Source organism: Myxocyprinus asiaticus, chromosome 35, assembly GCF_019703515.2.
Source record: "Myxocyprinus asiaticus isolate MX2 ecotype Aquarium Trade chromosome 35, UBuf_Myxa_2, whole genome shotgun sequence".
NCBI classification, from domain to species: Eukaryota; Metazoa; Chordata; class Actinopteri; order Cypriniformes; family Catostomidae; genus Myxocyprinus; species Myxocyprinus asiaticus.
In genome coordinates this window covers 32610441-32628190 of record NC_059378.1, presented here as the reverse complement: position 1 = coordinate 32628190, position 17750 = coordinate 32610441, and the positions used below count along the sequence as shown (strand labels likewise).

General features: G+C 37.7%; 1 protein-coding gene across 1 annotated transcript in view; it reads left to right on the top strand.

Moving 5' to 3' along the window:
- Positions 1–311: 311 nt before the first annotated feature.
- sp1 (sp1 transcription factor) overlaps positions 312–17750 on the top strand; it is a 59182-nt gene continuing 41743 nt past the window's right edge. The window contains exons 1-2 of the mRNA XM_051673474.1: positions 312–416; positions 1071–1150. Coding sequence (XP_051529434.1) covers positions 365–416; positions 1071–1150 — 132 coding nt within the window. The 5' untranslated portion in view covers positions 312–364. The remainder of the gene's footprint in view (positions 417–1070; positions 1151–17750) is intronic.

The window sequence follows — 17750 nt, the reverse complement described above, 5'->3', positions numbered from 1 at the left end:
AATTGGGCATGCCAAACTGAGGATAATAATTATAAAAAATTTTTTTTTACATGTCTTTGCAACTTACATTTTACATTTACATTTTTATTTTTAATATTGCCACATTCGGTCCTCCATACTGATGCGCTGCCAGGCGAAAGGATAAACAAGGCTTCAAACCGTTGTGGAGCGTCGCGTCAACGGACGCTCACGGTATAGAAGTGAGCTAATAAGAAAGTTTCTGAGCATCGTCATAAAAAGGACTAAACTAAAGAATCCTATTGGGTGAGGAGAAAGCAACTCGTCCTCTGATTGGCTTATTGCATGCTCTGGGTTGACACTGTTTCTTCCGTTCGTCAAGTTTGGTTGAGTTGTGTGAGAGTTCATGACAGACTTGAAGAAGCGTGAAAAACTCGCGCCTTCACACATTATGAGTGGTAAGTTACTTTAAACGTAATGTATTTTTTCACATAACTTAGTGTGTTCATCGGAAATATGATTACTGTTTAGATAAACTGTTGTCTGCCCAACTGTATTTGGTGGATTTTAACGTGACATTTATTTTGTCAATCATCGTCATAGATTCTCTTAAAATAAAAACTCAGTCATGTTGTTCATGTTCTCCTGATGGTGATCACATATAAGAATAAATAATCCTTTTATAATCCCTCCATAAATTATTTGTCTGAGATCGTAGTAAATTTAGCTGATTTTTCTGAAGTAAATGAGAGTAAGCTTGAGTTTGTTTGCTGAGTTGTGGAACTTGTGTTGTTCTTTTCAGCGACCTACATCGAGGTATATAACACAAGCGATCATAGACAGCACTTTTAAGCTCAATGAAGTCAGAGAATTATTGTGATTATTATGCGAATGAATATTAAAGCTCGTTGAGTCGTAAATAATGTAGCCACTGAACGCGTGTTAGGACACTTCAGCTAATGTTACTCTGCTAAATCGTTTCATATATAAACACACACAAGATAAACACAGTGCAAGACTAACGCTTATTAAATGAGTTTATACTAAGTTATGGTAAGTTTGTGGGTGGTTTATTGTCAATTTATGGTAAGTTCTGTGTGTTTGTGTGTTAGATCCACAGCAGCGTGAAATGGCCGCGCTTGTGGAAAACGACACGAACTTTACTCAGAAGAGAAACACCAACACAACTCAAGTGAGTACTCTCTTATTTCACTACATTTATAACTTTTAACAAACTTTGGTTAACTTAACAGTTTGGTTGGTCTTTGTGTCTCACGAAATCTTGTGAATGCCATAGACTCTGTAAGAAGGGTGTCGTTTTACACATTTATCAGTGCAACTACTGTATAGATGAGTTAAGGATGTCTGTCAAGCTAAAGTCATAATTTATTTTTTTAAGTAATTTGTTGTAGTTTTTGCACGTGCAAGTTGTATACATGTGGTTTAATTATTAAGAGCTTGTGTGACTACTGTCACTTCCTGTTTGGAGGGAAATGGGTGGGTCAGCTATTAAAACCTATACTGTAAATACAACACAACTAAATACCTTTGCACACCAAAGGCGAATTTTCTCTGCGATTTCTTACCACAGTGAATATTTTAATAGAAATAATGGATTCCTATGAAGCCATTCACACCCGGAGCGAACGTTCAAGCTCTTACAAAGCAAGTTTTTTTTGTACTTATTTTTACGGTGAGCATGTCAGTTAATTTTGTTTTCTTCACCCTGCGGCGAAATGCCCTGACCAATAAAATATGAGATTTGGATCACGTGTCAGAAGCCGCTTCAGTTACCAAAACCACCGCGACTGGTAGCACTAAAGCAGTGTTTCCCAACCTTTTTTGCCGTAAATACCCCCAAAGCACAACCAGTAAAGGCTGAAACATACTCCACGCAAGTACGTGAATACAGATTCAATCAATTGGCCAACGCATGGTCCGGTTAAACCTGCTTTAAGCAAGGCTCCAGACTGCGACTAAAATGGTCGCAAATGCGACCAAAAATAATTGATTGCGACAATTTAAGATATAGTCGCCATTGGCGACAGTCAGGTTGTGTGCGTTCATTTGCGGTTTCGTCAGATATCATCTTGTGAGTTATTGAATACATCTTTATAGCACGCACCAGTGTGTTTTGTGCCGCTTTTCACCCATTCTGTTGTGATGACGAGCTCGCTGCACCACACGCAACAACAATCCCAGTGCGAGAGAGTCGTGAACAAATGACACTTTTGAACCGGGTCTTTTTCATGAATCGCCCGAAAATAACTTAGGATTTGAGCTCAGGAGCTCAGGTTAGCAGTTTGAATCAGATTCGCTTTCTCAGCAAATCAGCTGTCAGAAAAATGTCAAAATAAAAGCCACGTGTATTTTGGGCTTCTGTATTGTGTACCAGTTTTTTTTCTTCTGGTAACCATTGATTGGGATTGGAGTAGCACAATAAACTGGATCGGGGATTTCATACAATTTGCTCTCTTTTAGTCTTTGTGTCTGGGCCATGCGGTTACAGTAAAGAAAGATGAAGGCAATATTTTAAAACAAATATATATAATATGAGATCAAGCTTTTGACACTTAGGACTTGTGTTGTCACTGTACCAAAATTTCAGTAGTCTGCACTGATACCAGTGAAATTTCACGGTTCTCGATACCAATTGCGATACCACAGCAAAAATATGCTAATATTATGTGCTATTGAACACACCAGTTTAGTTATTTTTAATGATTTAAAAATGATTTTAAAGGTGCTATATTTAATATTTTTACTGTACTAAATCATAAAATGACCATAATATGTCATTAGAGAATTAGGAAACATGCTAAGTTGAAATGCTGGCTTCTCCAATAACAATGCTACAGCCAGTATGTTCTACTTTGAAGTTTCCATTCCGGGCCATAATTTCTGTTTATGTTTTGGCCTGTGTGATCCCGCCCACTGCCCACTCACCAATAGTATTTCGACACTGCCGGATTGCCAGATTTGAACAAGTTTGCAGGCAAACAGCACTGCGTGCTGTAGCCATGGAAGCCAGCAAACGAACTGGATCAGAGATAACAGATTCCATCCGACCTAAAAAGCCCCGCCATCCGTTTAAATACCACCATGACCAGAGGCGTAGTAAAACAAGGATAAATATTGGAGATGCCTTTGGAAGATGGAGACAGCTTAAAGCCCAGAAATCCTTTAAAACTGATGCTGAGTTGGCTAATTTGCGTGTCAACATTCTGGCAACCCGCATGAGCTTAGACTGGCAGACAACTCTCCAATATTTTGAATTTGGACTGCAGTACACATTTTAAACGCTTGTTGTCAATCTTACATATAGCACCTTTAATAATTATATTTTAATAATCATTATTTTCCAGAACTTTCCAGAACATTTTTTAAAGTTTAATTTATTTTCATCATCAAAATGGTGTCTCATCAATAAATTCGTAAAACTTTTAACAAGTGAAAATAGAACTTTTCAACATGTCATTGCAATTTTTTTGCCAAACTTTTTAGTCTTGCTTGTGATATTGAATTATTATTATTATAGTGAATATTACATTTTACTATACAGTTGTTGGATATTTTTATTCAGTTTCTTCAATTTCAGGCATCTAGATTTTATTTTGATTGTGCTTTTATTATGATGTGTGCTTTTTGCCAGATGCTACACTTTTCCGGATAAACAGTTCATGTCACGGCGCAGTGTGATCATTGAAGACTTAAGTCATGTCTGAAATCTCAGCTATTTTCAGTGGCCTTTAAGTCTGACAAATGAAATGTAGGACATAGTTTTGGAAAGTTTGTATTTTAGACTACTGAGTAGGGTTGCACCAGCTGTGCGTAAGGTCTCACGTAATTTGGGACGTAAAGTTCACACTTAGTAACTTCTAGTTAGTTTGTAACTAAGTCAGTGCTTAATTTGGTTGCATCACCTGTTCTTATGGCAAGACTTAGCTAGTAGGTCATAAGCTCTCCGTAAAGTAATACGTAGTCACATAATATGATGTTTACCTTAATTGATCCAATAAGCAGCCTTCAAATTTGTGTACAGATGTGTTAAAAAGCTGTTAATTTCTATTTGATCTTGTTACTGTTGATGTTCAAACCTTGCTTGCTCACTTAACTGTCAGCTGTAATAAATTATAGCCACATTAAAATATGAAACTTAATAAAAGTAGATTTTATAAATAGTATATTTGCCCTGTGTAAATAACAAGAGCCTATATAGGAACTTTATCTAAAATAAATAAGGGGTGATAAATACTAGTGCAGCAGGCTGGAAAAATACACATTTATTCATTTTAATAGCCTATATATATTGTGAATGTGTTGAAACTTGATACCGGGTGACGCATCCTGAAAACTGCACTGTTAGAACAGTTTCATGCTCAAGAGCCGTTTTTTACGTTTTTTTTTTCGAAAGTGTAAATGACGAGTGTAAATGTCAACATCATACGGTATGTCGATAGGATTGATGTCTGTCAGGCAAAACGTGAGCTCATTGATGCCATTAAATATCGGTCTGCTTTTTTATTCCATCAGTTACTCCTGGTCGGTGGCTTCCATAAATATTTAGTTTATATGTAGGGTTACGTCCTACCTAAGTTTAATGGTGCATTGCTCGAAAATTTAGTAGTGTGTAAATTGTGATATAGTACCCATTTATGCCACAACTAGGCTAAGTTGTAACTTGCGTATAGCTGGTGCTACCAGCCCCTGGTGTTTGTGTATGTGGTAATTTTGACATGTTATGTTTGAAATTTTATTACTGTGAAGCACTTTGGTCAACTCTATTGTTTTAAATGTGATATAAATAAAGCTGAGCTGAGATTAAAGCGCAAATGCTGTGATTTTAATTATATATTTTACATGTGCTGCGTGGTTCACAATGTATAAGTGCTCTGCTCTGTCATCTCGTACAACGTGAATGATTCTTAATGTCTGTGGTGTTTCTGGTGTATGAACGGTCAGATTTGTTTAAAGTACGCAGCTTGTCCACAGTAAGATTGCTGCCTTTAGCGGTTTAATAAATCACACTAGGAAATGTCACGATTTTAATTTGATTAATTGTCAATTTCAGTGTACAAGGAGTAACAGAGCATGCGTTCAAAATAAGCCTGTGAGTATTTTTCAGTCATACTGCACGCTGGTACCAGACAGAGACGTTGGTCGGTACTGCAGAAACACTGGCATCATTGCATCTTTTTTTTTTTTTATCTTAATATCTACTTGGTATCGAAGTACCAGTACTTCTGACAACACTACTTAGGACAATTGAGGGACTTGTACACACCTTTTACACAAGGTGCAAACATTCATTGATGCTCAAGAAGACAACACATTACTTTATGCATTAGTGGTGTGCAGCAAAGCCATTATATGTATCTGTTACTATGACAAAATGATCTGTAACTGTGTCTGTTTTCGGATAAACCACACCCGGTTCTAAACCGTAAGTGCATCAAAACAAATCTTAAAATATAACTCTTACATTTTAGGCTATAGTTTCTGTATATAAAGTATGCCTCGGAAAGGCCTATTTAAATATTATTATTATTTTTTATTATTATTAATATAATAATAATTTAATTATATTATTGATATATTCTTTATTTTAACACCAGATGAAGCTGAATATGCAGGCTACATAAACTGTGGAATATGTTGTTAACTGGTGTTTCTCCTGGTATTTCGGACATTAATATCTGCTGAAACAACATTTTTGTTTGTCTGTGCAGTGTGCAAGTAACAGTGTTATTCTGGAGGCACGAGGTGTCAAGTACACGTTTTGCAGCAAATAATAAATACAATTATGAATATTAAAATAAATGAGAATAATATAGCCTACAAACTGAAAGCACCTTAAATCTCTATCAGAAAGTTTTATGATACACTCTGCTTATTTTGTGTTCACATTTTTGTGGAGGACATAATTAGTTAAATTACATGTGCAGAATTAGTGAAATGCAGTGGAATAAATTGCAAGATCGAGCCTCTATATATTTCTAGAAATGTAAAGCGAAAAAAGATTCGCATTTAAAAAAAAAATCCTCTGTGTGCAGGAATATTCTGAATAGATTTACACTATGAAGTATTTAAACCTCTATGCAGCATTAAAACATTTTTGGAATAAATGATTAACCAGATAATTACATTAATGTGGATATAAATGGGGTCAACTTACAGGTCAACACTATAAAATCATCACTTCTTTGGTCAGGAGTTAAACTTCACGTACAGGTTGGTTTATAAATCCTTATGTGTGAAACATTTATCGTAAATGTGATCAGACATTTCAAGAAGTGGAAAATGTGTATGATATAATTAATACTCTTTACAAACTTAGATTTCTAAGACGCACAGAATTAACGGAGACTGCAAACGGAGTCGAGAATGCGGCCGTCTGATCTGAACTTAAAATCACGTGTGCATTTTCATAAGTATGTAGTAATATTGGCTTCACAGACTCATCCTTGCTTTGTAATTTTCTATATGTTTATTTAAAATATCACTTTATGCCTGTGCTTGTTGAATGATCAGTCTTCCGAATATTGTTTCTATTATTCGGATGAATCCGTTATTCGTTTTGAAGTCATTATTCGTGCCTTTCCGAATAAGGTATTCGGCTTCGGGCACATCCCTAAAATGCATACTATATGTAATTATCTGTAATGTAGATTCTGAAGAGCAGTACTAAATAAAAAAAATCTGATCTCATATTTGTATAAATTATGAAAGGGGTGTGAACATTTGAGACAAAAAGGAATGCAAACTTATCTTACTATCAACTATATTTACTGTTTATTAAACTTCAGATTAATGGTTTATCAGCTGTCTTCGGCTTACTATCTTGTTTCGAGCAATTCTGTGATTTGGTGACTAAAACAGCCATTTGACTCTGTTTCAGTTTAGGAGCCAATGGCTCCTAAGTCATTTTTTAGTCTGGATCCCTGTTTAAGGCTCATACCTGTTTATCAATACAAAACCTGTAGGAGTGTAAGTATTTAATCTGACTTTGATTTGATTATGATACTTAACCCAACGATTATGATCAGGGTTTGAAATTAACTTTTTGGCTCACTGGCCACTGTGGCTAGTAGTGTTCCAAGATTATTACCCACGAAGCATTTTCACTAACCAAATTCCCTCAACTTGTAAAGGTAACAGGGCTCCAGACTGCGACTGAAATGGTCGCAAATGCTACCAAAAATAATTGATTGCAACAATAATTTAAAATCTAGTCGCTATTGGCGACAGTCAGGTTGTGTGCGTTCATATGCGATGTCATCAGTTATTATCTTGTGAGTTATTGAATACATCTTTGTAGCGCGCACCAGTGTGTCTTGTGCTGCTTTTCATCTGTTCTGTTGTGATGAGCTCACTGCACTGCATGCAACAACAAACCTAGCTCAAGAGTCGTGAACAAATGACTTTTTTCATGAATCACCTGAAAAGAAATCTGGAGCTCAGGTTAGCAGTTTGAATCAGAGTCACTTTCTCAGCAAATCAGCCATAGTGTCAGTGAGTTCACAACTAGGAGAGCAGACATTTCAGAATAAGAGTATGTTGTGTTTTTCGAGCTTCTTTATAATTAAAAGTCCTGCATTATGTACCACTTTTTTTAATCTTCTGGTAATTGATTGGGATAGGAGTAGCACAATAAACTGCATCTGGGATTTCATTCAATTTGCACTTGTAGTCTCTGTGTCTGGTCCATCGGTAACAGTAAAGAAGGACTAAGGCAATATTTGAAAACAATTTAAATTATATATATATAAACTCAGCAAAAAAAGAAACGTCCCTTTTTCAGGACACTATTTAAGATAATTTTGTAAAAATCCAAATAACTTCACAGATCTTTATTGTAAAGGGTTTAAACAATGTTTTCCATGCTTGTTCAATGAACCATAAACAATTAATGAACATGCACCTGTGGAACAGTCGTTAAGACACTAACAGCTTACAGATGATAAGCAATTAAGGTCACAGTTATAAAAACTTAGGACACTAAAGAGACCTTTCTACTGACGCTGAAAAACACCAAAAGAAAGATGCCCAGGGTCCCTGCTCATCTGCGTGAACATGCCTTAGACATGCTGCATGGAGGCATGAGGACTGCAGATGTGGCCAGGGTAATAAATTGCAATGTCTGTACTGTGAGATGCCTAAGACAGTGCTACAGGGAGACAGGAAGGACAGCTGATCGTCCTCGCAGTGGTAGACCACGTGTAACAACATCAGCACAGGATCGGTACATCCGAATATCACACCTGCAGGACAGGTACAGGATGGCAACAACAACTGCCCGAGTTACACCAGGAATGCACAATCCCTCAATCAGTGCTCAGACTGTCTGCAATAGGCTGAGAGAGGCTGGACTGAGGGCTTGTAGGCCTGTTGTAAGGCAGGTCCTTACCAGACATCACTGGCAACAACGTCGCCTATGGGCACAAACCCACCTTCGCTGGACCAGACAGGACTGGCAAAAAGTGCTCTTCACTGACGAGTCGTGGTTTTGTCTCACCAGGGGTAATGGTCGGACTCGCATTTATTGTCAAAGGAATGAGCGTTACACCGAGGCCTGTACTCTGGAGCGGGATCGATTTGGAGTGGAGGATCCGTCATGGTCTGATCTCAACACTGTGCATTACATGGAAGTCGTTGTCCTCCCTCATGTGGTACCCTTCCTGCAGGCTCATCCTGACATGACCCTCCAGCATGACAATGCCACCAGCCATACTGCTTGTTCTGTGTGTGATTTCCTGCAAGACAGGAATGTCAGTGTTCTGCCATGGCCAGCGAAGAGCCCGGATCTCAATCCTGTTAGATTAGAGGGTGAGGGCTAGGGCCATTCCCCCCAGAAATGTCCAGGAACTTGCAAGTGCCTTGGTGGAAGAGTGGGGTAATATCTCACAGCAAGAACTGGCAAATCTGGTGCAGTCCATGAGAAGATGCACTGCAGTACTTAATGCAGCTGGTGGCCACACCAGATACTGTTACTTTTGATTTTGACTGCCCCCCCCCCCCCTTTTGTTCAGGGACACATTATTCAATTCTGTTAGTCACATGTCTGTGAAACTTGTTCGGTTTATGTCTTGGTTGTTTAATCTTCATACAAATATTTACACGTTAAGTTTGCTGAAAATAAAAGCAGTTGAAAGTGAGATATAACTGTGTGTGTGCGTGTATATGAGTGAGATGTATGTAAATGAGATGCAGCTTTTGACACTTTTTTTTGGACAAATGAGGTGCAAACATTCATTGATACTCAGGAAGGCAACACTACTATATGCACACTATACTTTATGTAAATATCTGTAATGTAGATTCTGAAGGGCAGTACTAAATAAATCTTATGTATGTATGAGTTAAGAAAAGGGTTTAAACATTTGAGACAAAAGGGGAATCCATACTTATCTTAAAGAGCACCTATTATGGTTTTTTAAATGTGCCTAATTTTGTTTGAAAGGTCTCATACAATAGATTTACATGCATCCAAGTTCAAAAAACACTTTAATTTGCTCAATTTAAATTGCAGCATTACCGTTTTTTCCCAGTGTCAAAAATGACTCGTTCAATGATCCGTTCTAAAGGATTAATTCTAAACTTCTCCTTTCAGAGAGCCTACTCTGCTCTGATTGTTCAGATGTCCCAGTCTGTTGTGACTGGCCTCGCTTAGTGTAGTGTTTGAGGGCGGGTCAAAGCTGTTCGCGAACAGCCAATGAAGACCAGAGGCGGGTTTTTTGTTACCAAATTACGTAGGTTAGTACAGGAAGTAAGTCTGGAATTACTAACAACTCGTTTTAGGTGTTCAGAATCGGTTCTTTCTTTTGGGAGTCAAAAACTCCATTTGTCGTGCACTTTGTTTTTTGAAACATTGCAGAATTTTTTTATATTCACAAACAGCTATATAACACTACATGAAAGGTAATATTTGAAAAACCATAATAGGTGCTCTTTATATATACTGTATATTAAACCTCAGATTAATGGGTTATTATCTGCAGTTTTCCTTTTGGCTTTGTGTCTTGTTTCTGAACAGCAATCTAAATCGAGCAACTCTGTGATTTGGTGACTAAAAACAGCCATTTGGCTCCTTAATGTTTCAGTTTAGGAGCCAATGGCTCCTGTCTTTTTTTTTTTTTAGTCTGGAACCCTGGGTAACCAGTTTGGATTTTTTTTTGTGTATTTTTTTTTTGGAACAAGAATTATATTAGTTTAGCAGGACACAAGACTAACGATTGAGGTCACCTTTAGAATATTTGAAGGCAAACATGACCAGTTAGAACAGGAGGAAAACTTTGTCATTTGTCCATAATTCACAGAAGTTTTAACCCCTTCATTTTAAATTGTACTTGCCTATTTGAAAGTTTACAATTGTTTAACAGTAGCATTTGTAATGATAGATTCGCCCTAATAGATTTAATGAAAATCTATACAAGTTACCAGTCATGCCCCTTTCATACAGATCCTGGGATTAATCCCGGGAAAAGTCGTTCCGGCAACTGTTCTGGTACTGCAAAATTTGTACATTCACACTGCAAGAGGTTTCCCGTAGTCTGTGCTTGCATTCACACACATCCTGGGACAATCCCATAAAGACAAAAGTGACATCACGGTGTGACGTCTAATGTACAGCATCTTAAGTTTACTGATAGCTGCCTGTTTTCTCTCAAGAAGTGCGCTTTTTCATTCTTTTGTAAACCAGAAAATTGTGTATGGTATAGTGCCCGGCCGATATTATCCTTTCGCCGATATATCGGTCGGCCGATATTATCCTTTCGCCGATATATCGGTATCGGCATATATTTTACCGATATGTGCCGATATGAAAACTTTTTTTCAGAACATATAATGCAGAAAACAATACTTAAGAATTGGTCTCATAGCGTAGTTTGTCCAGCAGAGCGTGCTCCAACTCCACTGTTTACAGAGCTGACTCTGAGCTGATGGTGGCTCTGCAGATAGGGCGGAGTTAAACGGTGTCGATTTGAGCGATCTCTTCTCATTAAATTGCTAACTAGTTTGTGAAATACATACTGGAGAGTTAATAAAAAATGACCCCATCATTTTATATAACTAATATAACGTTAACCCTGTCCCTGACATCCATGTCACTCATGTTTATCACATCTGTTTGCTGTTAGCCAGCTATAGTTTGTCAGTGCAGTAAGTAATGTAGCAGATTGAAAGGTAAACATCAGAGCATCTTTTTGCAGCTCAACAGACAATGGTGCGTTGGTGGATTGTGTGTGGTGAGTGCTGATTTCATGCTTCGCTGTTGCCTAGTTGGTGAGGCACAATGCTGGAAAGTAAATAAAGTCCATCTTTTACTCTCCGTGACAACAAGCTTAAAGCTAACTAGCTAATCACGTAGCTGCTTTCATTGTTGTCAGCTGAGTGGAAGTTAATTCAATAAACATGTATTCACCAAACTGTTATGTTCAGGATTCACAGTTTGGTACCCCCTTCATCCGAATTTACAAAATGTAATATTTAGAAGTCTGTTTTTCCAGACATTAAAATGGATACGTAATAAAAGTAGATTTAATAAATAGTATATTTGCCCCGTGTAAATAATAATAATATATTGGAACTGTATCTAAAATAAATGAGGGGTGATACATACTAATACAACAGGCTGGGAAAATAGACATTTATTCATTTTAATATCATATATATATATATTGAATGTGTTGAAATGACTGATGTAAATGAGTGTAAATGCCAACACCATCATATATGTCGAAAGGACTGATGCATGTCAACCAAAACATGAGCTCATTGATGTCATAAAATATCAGTCTGCTTTTTTATTCCATCAGTTACTCCTGGTCAGAGGCTTCCGTAAATATTTAGTTTATACGTAGGGTTACGTCCTACATAAATTGAATGGTGCAACACTCAAATATTTAGTAGAGCGTAAATTGTGACTTAGTGCCCATTTACGCCACAACTAGGCTAAGTTGTAACGTACATATAGCTGGTGCAACCGGCCCCTAAAGTTTTAGCTATTTATTTTATTTTAATTTATTCTTTATTTAAATGGTCAGCATTTGATTGATACTAAACAATACTGATGTTTATTTAGCTATTTATTTTATTTTAATTTATTCTTTATTTTAATTGTCAGCATTTGACTGATACTAAATAGTACTGATATTTATTTAGCTATTTATTGTATTTTTATTCTTTATTTAATTGGTCAGCAATTGACTTATACTAACAGTAATGATGTTTATTAAGCTATTTATTGTATTTTTATTTATTCTTTTTCTCAGTGTTCATTTCTAGAATTTGTTGACAATGTATAATAATAATGTCCAATGTTCTTTGATAAAAATATTTAAGAAAGCAGCCTTCTGAGTACCTTTGCATAGTCATATCAGTGCACAATCCACATATAAAATGTCTGTTTTCATTCCAGCTCAAAAATTAGCTATATCGGTCACCATCGGTAATCTGTGAATTTTTCCTCTCTAAAATCGGCATCGGTCTCAAAAATCCCATATCGGTCGGGCTCTAATCATAACACTGGTGAGAACCCAATTGTTTGTTTATTCCAAATATTAATAACCACCCATCGCCTAAAATACAGAGTCTGGGGCAAAATGAAATTTGATTGCCCAATACGTCACACAAAACATTCTGAACCTTCAACCAAAATTCTTTGATCTTAACACACCACCAAAAAACATTGGTTGTGTCTCCATCTTCTGATTGGCATCGCCAGCAGGTGGGTGTCTTTAAGACCAAGCCTATACAATCTAGAGGGGGTCTGATAGAATCGATGTAAAATCTTGAATTGCATAAGGTGCATCTCTAGATGCAGACTTGACATTTTTTAGAATCCTAGCCCACAGTCCCTCCTCCAATACCAAGTTTAAATCTTTCTCCCATAATCTCTTGAGAGAAGTTGAAGCTCCGTGCCCCAGACTATGTATTAGCAGGGAGTAATAAACTGATGCCTCAATACCTTTTCCAAAATCAGTAGTCACCACTCCCAGAGTATCTGCTGCTTTAGGGGGGTGTATGCTACTCCCAAAAATAGTACAGAGAAGGTGGCGCAGCTGTAAATACCTAAAGAACTGAGATCTGGGAATCCCAAAATGTTGAACCAAACACAACAGCTCTCTCAGGTGGAAGCGACCAATGAGCCAAATGTCTGAGACCGAATGCATAATAATAAAACAAAATCTTGTGGATGCCTAGCCCACCTTTGTCAATTGGCCTATGCAAGTTACTGAAATGTAATCTGGGACGTTTACCATTCCAAATGAAGGACTTCGCTATGCTATCAAATTGCTTGAAATAAGAGAGGGGGACCTCTATAGGGAGAGACTGTAGCAGGTAGTTGAATTTTGGAATACAGTTCATTTATTAATAACATTAACCTTCCCAATAATAAATAAATGTAATGAAACCCACCTGCCCACATCGCTCAAACCTTTTTATTAAAGGGTCAAAATTAACTCTAACTAAATCACACAAATTTGCTGGGAATAAAATAACCAAATTCTTAATGCCCTGTTTGGGCCAATGAAAGGCACCCAGCTGAAAAGCCGGGCAGTACGCTGTCAGAGCCAAAGCTTTGGATTTAGACCAATTAACTCTGTATCCCGAGAACTTAGAAAAGGAATTAATAATTCTGTAGAGGCAAGGCATAGATCTAGTAGGGTCGGAGACTAATAATAAAATATAATCTGCGTAAAGCAAAAGCCTATGCACCATACCTCCCGCCTCCATCCCTGGAAAATCATCTTCCTTTCTTATCGCGGCTGCTAATGGTTCCAGGGCAAGATGGAACAAATCCAGAGTAAAATAATTTGAAATTTATCCATTTGTTTGTACTGCCGCTACCAGGTGTCTATAAAGTAACAATCCATCCAATTAAAGTATTCCCGAACCTGTATATTTCCAAAATCTTAAAATAATCCCACTCTACCATATCAAATGCATTTCGGCGTCAAGTGAGATGGCAGCGACCAGAGTCTGATCATTCGACACTAACTACATGATATTGATGAAATGCCTAATGTTAACAGAAGAGCTGCGGCCCCGAATAAACCCCACCTGATCTATATGTATAAGGGATGTCGTAACTTAATTGATTAGCCATAATTTTTGACAATATTTTAACGTCTAGCTAGATCAGGGAAATTGGACGATAACTCGTACACTCACTTGGATCTTTGTCCTTTTTAAGAATCAGACTGATCTGGGCTTGTGTCATGGTTGCCGGAAGCTTTCCGTTCTTTAATGATTGCATAAACTTCTAACAAAAGTTGAGCTAGTTCTGTAGCATAAGATCTAAAAAATTCAGCGGCAAAGCCATCTGGCCTTGGAGCCTTGCCTATTGGCAAGGCCTTAATTACCTCGCCAAGCTCCTCCAAGGTTGTCTCAGAATCAAGATAATGTTTTACAGAGTTCTAATGGTTCCACAAAGTTTCTAATGTCTTCATCAGTAGACGAAGTCATGGAAATATAGAGATCAAGATAGAATTTTTAAAAGCATTATATCAATGGCCAAGGTAAATTTTTCACCACCAGCGGATTTCACTGAGGGAATGATAGAAATAGACTCTCTCTGCTTTATATATCTAGCCAAAAGCTTCCCTGCTTTGTCTCCTGACTCAAAATATGACTGTCTTGCCCTGAATAGCCAAAACTCCACCTTCCGCGACAAAATAGTATTATATCTGTATTTCAATCGGGTCAGTTTTCGGCACTTTAGCTCTGCCTCGGCACTTTTAATATTCCCTTCCAACTCCACAAATTCTCGTGCTTTGGATTTTTTGTTGAATGAGGCATACTGTTTGATCAGACCCCTAAGAACCGCTTTAAGTGCCTCCCAAGCCACGCCCACAGAGGATACTGAGGATATAAACATTGATTTCAGCCTTTAACATTTGTTGAAATTCAGGATTTTGCAAAAGGGATACATTAAACTGGCAACTATATGATTTTTTTTTTCTCCATATGTGGAAACACCTCTAAACTCAAGACGTGATCTGAGATTAAGATGTTTCCAATTGTGCAATCAACAACAGATGAAATGAAGGACTTGGATATAATAAAATCTATTCTAGAATAAATCTTATGGATTGATGAAAAAAATGTATAGTCCCTACCAGATGGGTTCAAAAGTTTCCAAATATCTGTAAGACCAAGATTTTTACACATCTTGTGAAGCGTCAATGTTGCTCTAGGGGGCTTACACACTTTTGTTCACTATGATCAAGTTCTGAGTCCATTAAAAGATTAAAGTCTCCTCCCAATATTATATCATGACGGGTGCCAGCGGCTTGCAACATCCCTTCAAAATCTATAAAAAAGCCCTGATCATCAGCATTAGGTGCATACATTTTAGCCAAAATCAAACTTTGCCACTGAATTTCAGCTAAAACAATAATGACTCTTCCTAATTTATCTTTAATATATTTGAGACATTTGAATGGTAGATGCTTATCATTGTAATGTCTCCCCTGCTCTAACTTGAACCAGCACTAAAGAAAACATGTCCACCCCATATCTTCCCAAATTTTTCAGCTACCTGCGGGGAAAGATGTTTCTTGAAGAAACACTATCATATTTCTTATGTTTAAGAAGAGAAATAACTTTCCTTCTTTTTATGGGGTGCCCCAACCCGTTCACATTCCACATGGAGAGAGACAATCCACTCATACTAACATTTGACATATTAGAAAATATAGATTGTGTGTCAAAAAGAAAATTATAAAGTCCACATTTCAACATTAGTGCAACAATCAAACCCCAAACTTCCCCCCGAACCAAACCAGAAAAAGAAAAACGTGCGCATTAACCCCGCACTCGACAGCACCAACTGGCGTCCATCCCTCTAAACTTAAACAGTCTACGTACGCCTGTGAGAACCCCGCGACAACTTTGCCGTCGGATTGCTCAAGTCCAGTGTTTCTATACAAATTTAACACAGAATTACACAACAGAAGATAATCTATAAAACAAACTTCAGCCCATAGGCAGAATAAACACAAAGAATGTGTAGATTCATCCACATAACTGTCCTGAAGCTGTGTTCCTCCACAAAACAAACTCCAGTCGCTAGCAGAAACAGCACACACACACAAAAAGGCCTTTTAGTTTCCTGACAGTCAAACGAATGTTCAGTGAGCGGCCCATTTGACTCCTACATGAGTGCAATAAATGACCCAGTCACTCAGATGTCCTGCAAGAAATACTCCACAAAAGAAACTCCAACCAATAGGAGGCATAAGCACAAAGAACGTGCAGATTTATCCACAACACTGTCCCGAAGGAATGTTACTACACAACACAAACTCCAACCGTTGAGCGGAACCAGCATAAAAAGAAACAAAAAAGGCACTCAGCTTCATCGGACGATCAAGTGAATGTTCAGTGAGTTGGTAAATACTTTACGGCCATCCATAGCATCTATTCTCAGTTTGGCTGGGAACATCAGTACAAAAGCGACCTTCTGTTAATGTAAGAGTTTCTTGCATTCCTTGAATCGATCACGTTTCTCTCGTCGAATTTTCAAAGTTTGGGAACAAGAAAATGCTGTGGTTCTTCCAAGAAAGCCTTCCTTTACTCCTCACGTAACACAAAATCTTTATTGGATGATCTCAGAAATTGGCCAGAATTGATCGGGGCCTGTCTCCCTCAGCAGATCGCCAAACCGGAACCCTGTGAGCTCGCTCGATCTCCAGTTTATGGCCTGTTATGTCGAGCAGACTTGGAAAGAGCTCGTCCAGGAATTTCACCACATCCCGTCCTCAGGAATTCCAACAATTCAGACGTTATTCCATCGGTTACGATTCTCAAAGTCTTCCAACTTCTCCCAGACGTGCTTCAAATCCACCTTGGTTGCTATCAGATTAGCAGCTTATTCCCTCCGATGACTCCAAATAATCGGTCAGTTTCTCGACATCCCCCACTCTTGTAACCACCTCAGTGAATTTAGTCTTTATGGCAGTGATCAATCGACGTTTTACAGCAAGATCCTCCAAGTCAGCAACGACCTTGCCGACATTTTCAACAATTCTCACCGAATCTCCTTCACTTCTCCAGCCAAATAAAAGATACAAGTGTCTTTTAATGTCTCCAGAGCCCGAGGATCGTGAATTCTTTGACATATTGTCTTCTAGAACAGTTAAGGATCAGAGTGTATCGAATCTCACTGGTTTATGACATAAAAAGTATGAAAACTAGCAAAGTGCACAGAGCTCGCCATTCACATGTCCAAACCTTGCATGGCCTCACGTGACTCCCAGTATTGTCTTTTAAATATATTTGTAAAAAAAATTTATTATTATTTTTTTTTTTTTTACTGTAGCATTTTTACAGTCTTTAACCCTTAAAATTACGGACATTGAAGGGGACTATTCACGCCTACAGCAGATACCTATACCCTCGTATTATCACACCTACACTTGTAATGTAAGTGTGGCTAATAATAAACTTGAGCGTGTACCTTTAATTTCTTAAAGTTATGGCTTTCATTGTGAATTGTAATTTAAGCTAATGTAATGTATTCTGATCACTTTATCACATTTCAAATCAAATCGCTTTTATTGTCACACAACCATATACACAAGTGCAACAGTGGGTGAAAGTCTTGGGTGCACTTCCGAGCAACATAGCAGTCATGACAGTGATGAGACATACCAATTTACAATAAACGTTTAGGCCTACCTCAAAAAATAAAGCCCTTCTCTCCCCCAATATCCTGTTGACTCCCACAAAGGAGAGACGTGTTTTATGTGAAGCAAAAGAATCATGAATGGGGCAGTTTGAAGCTT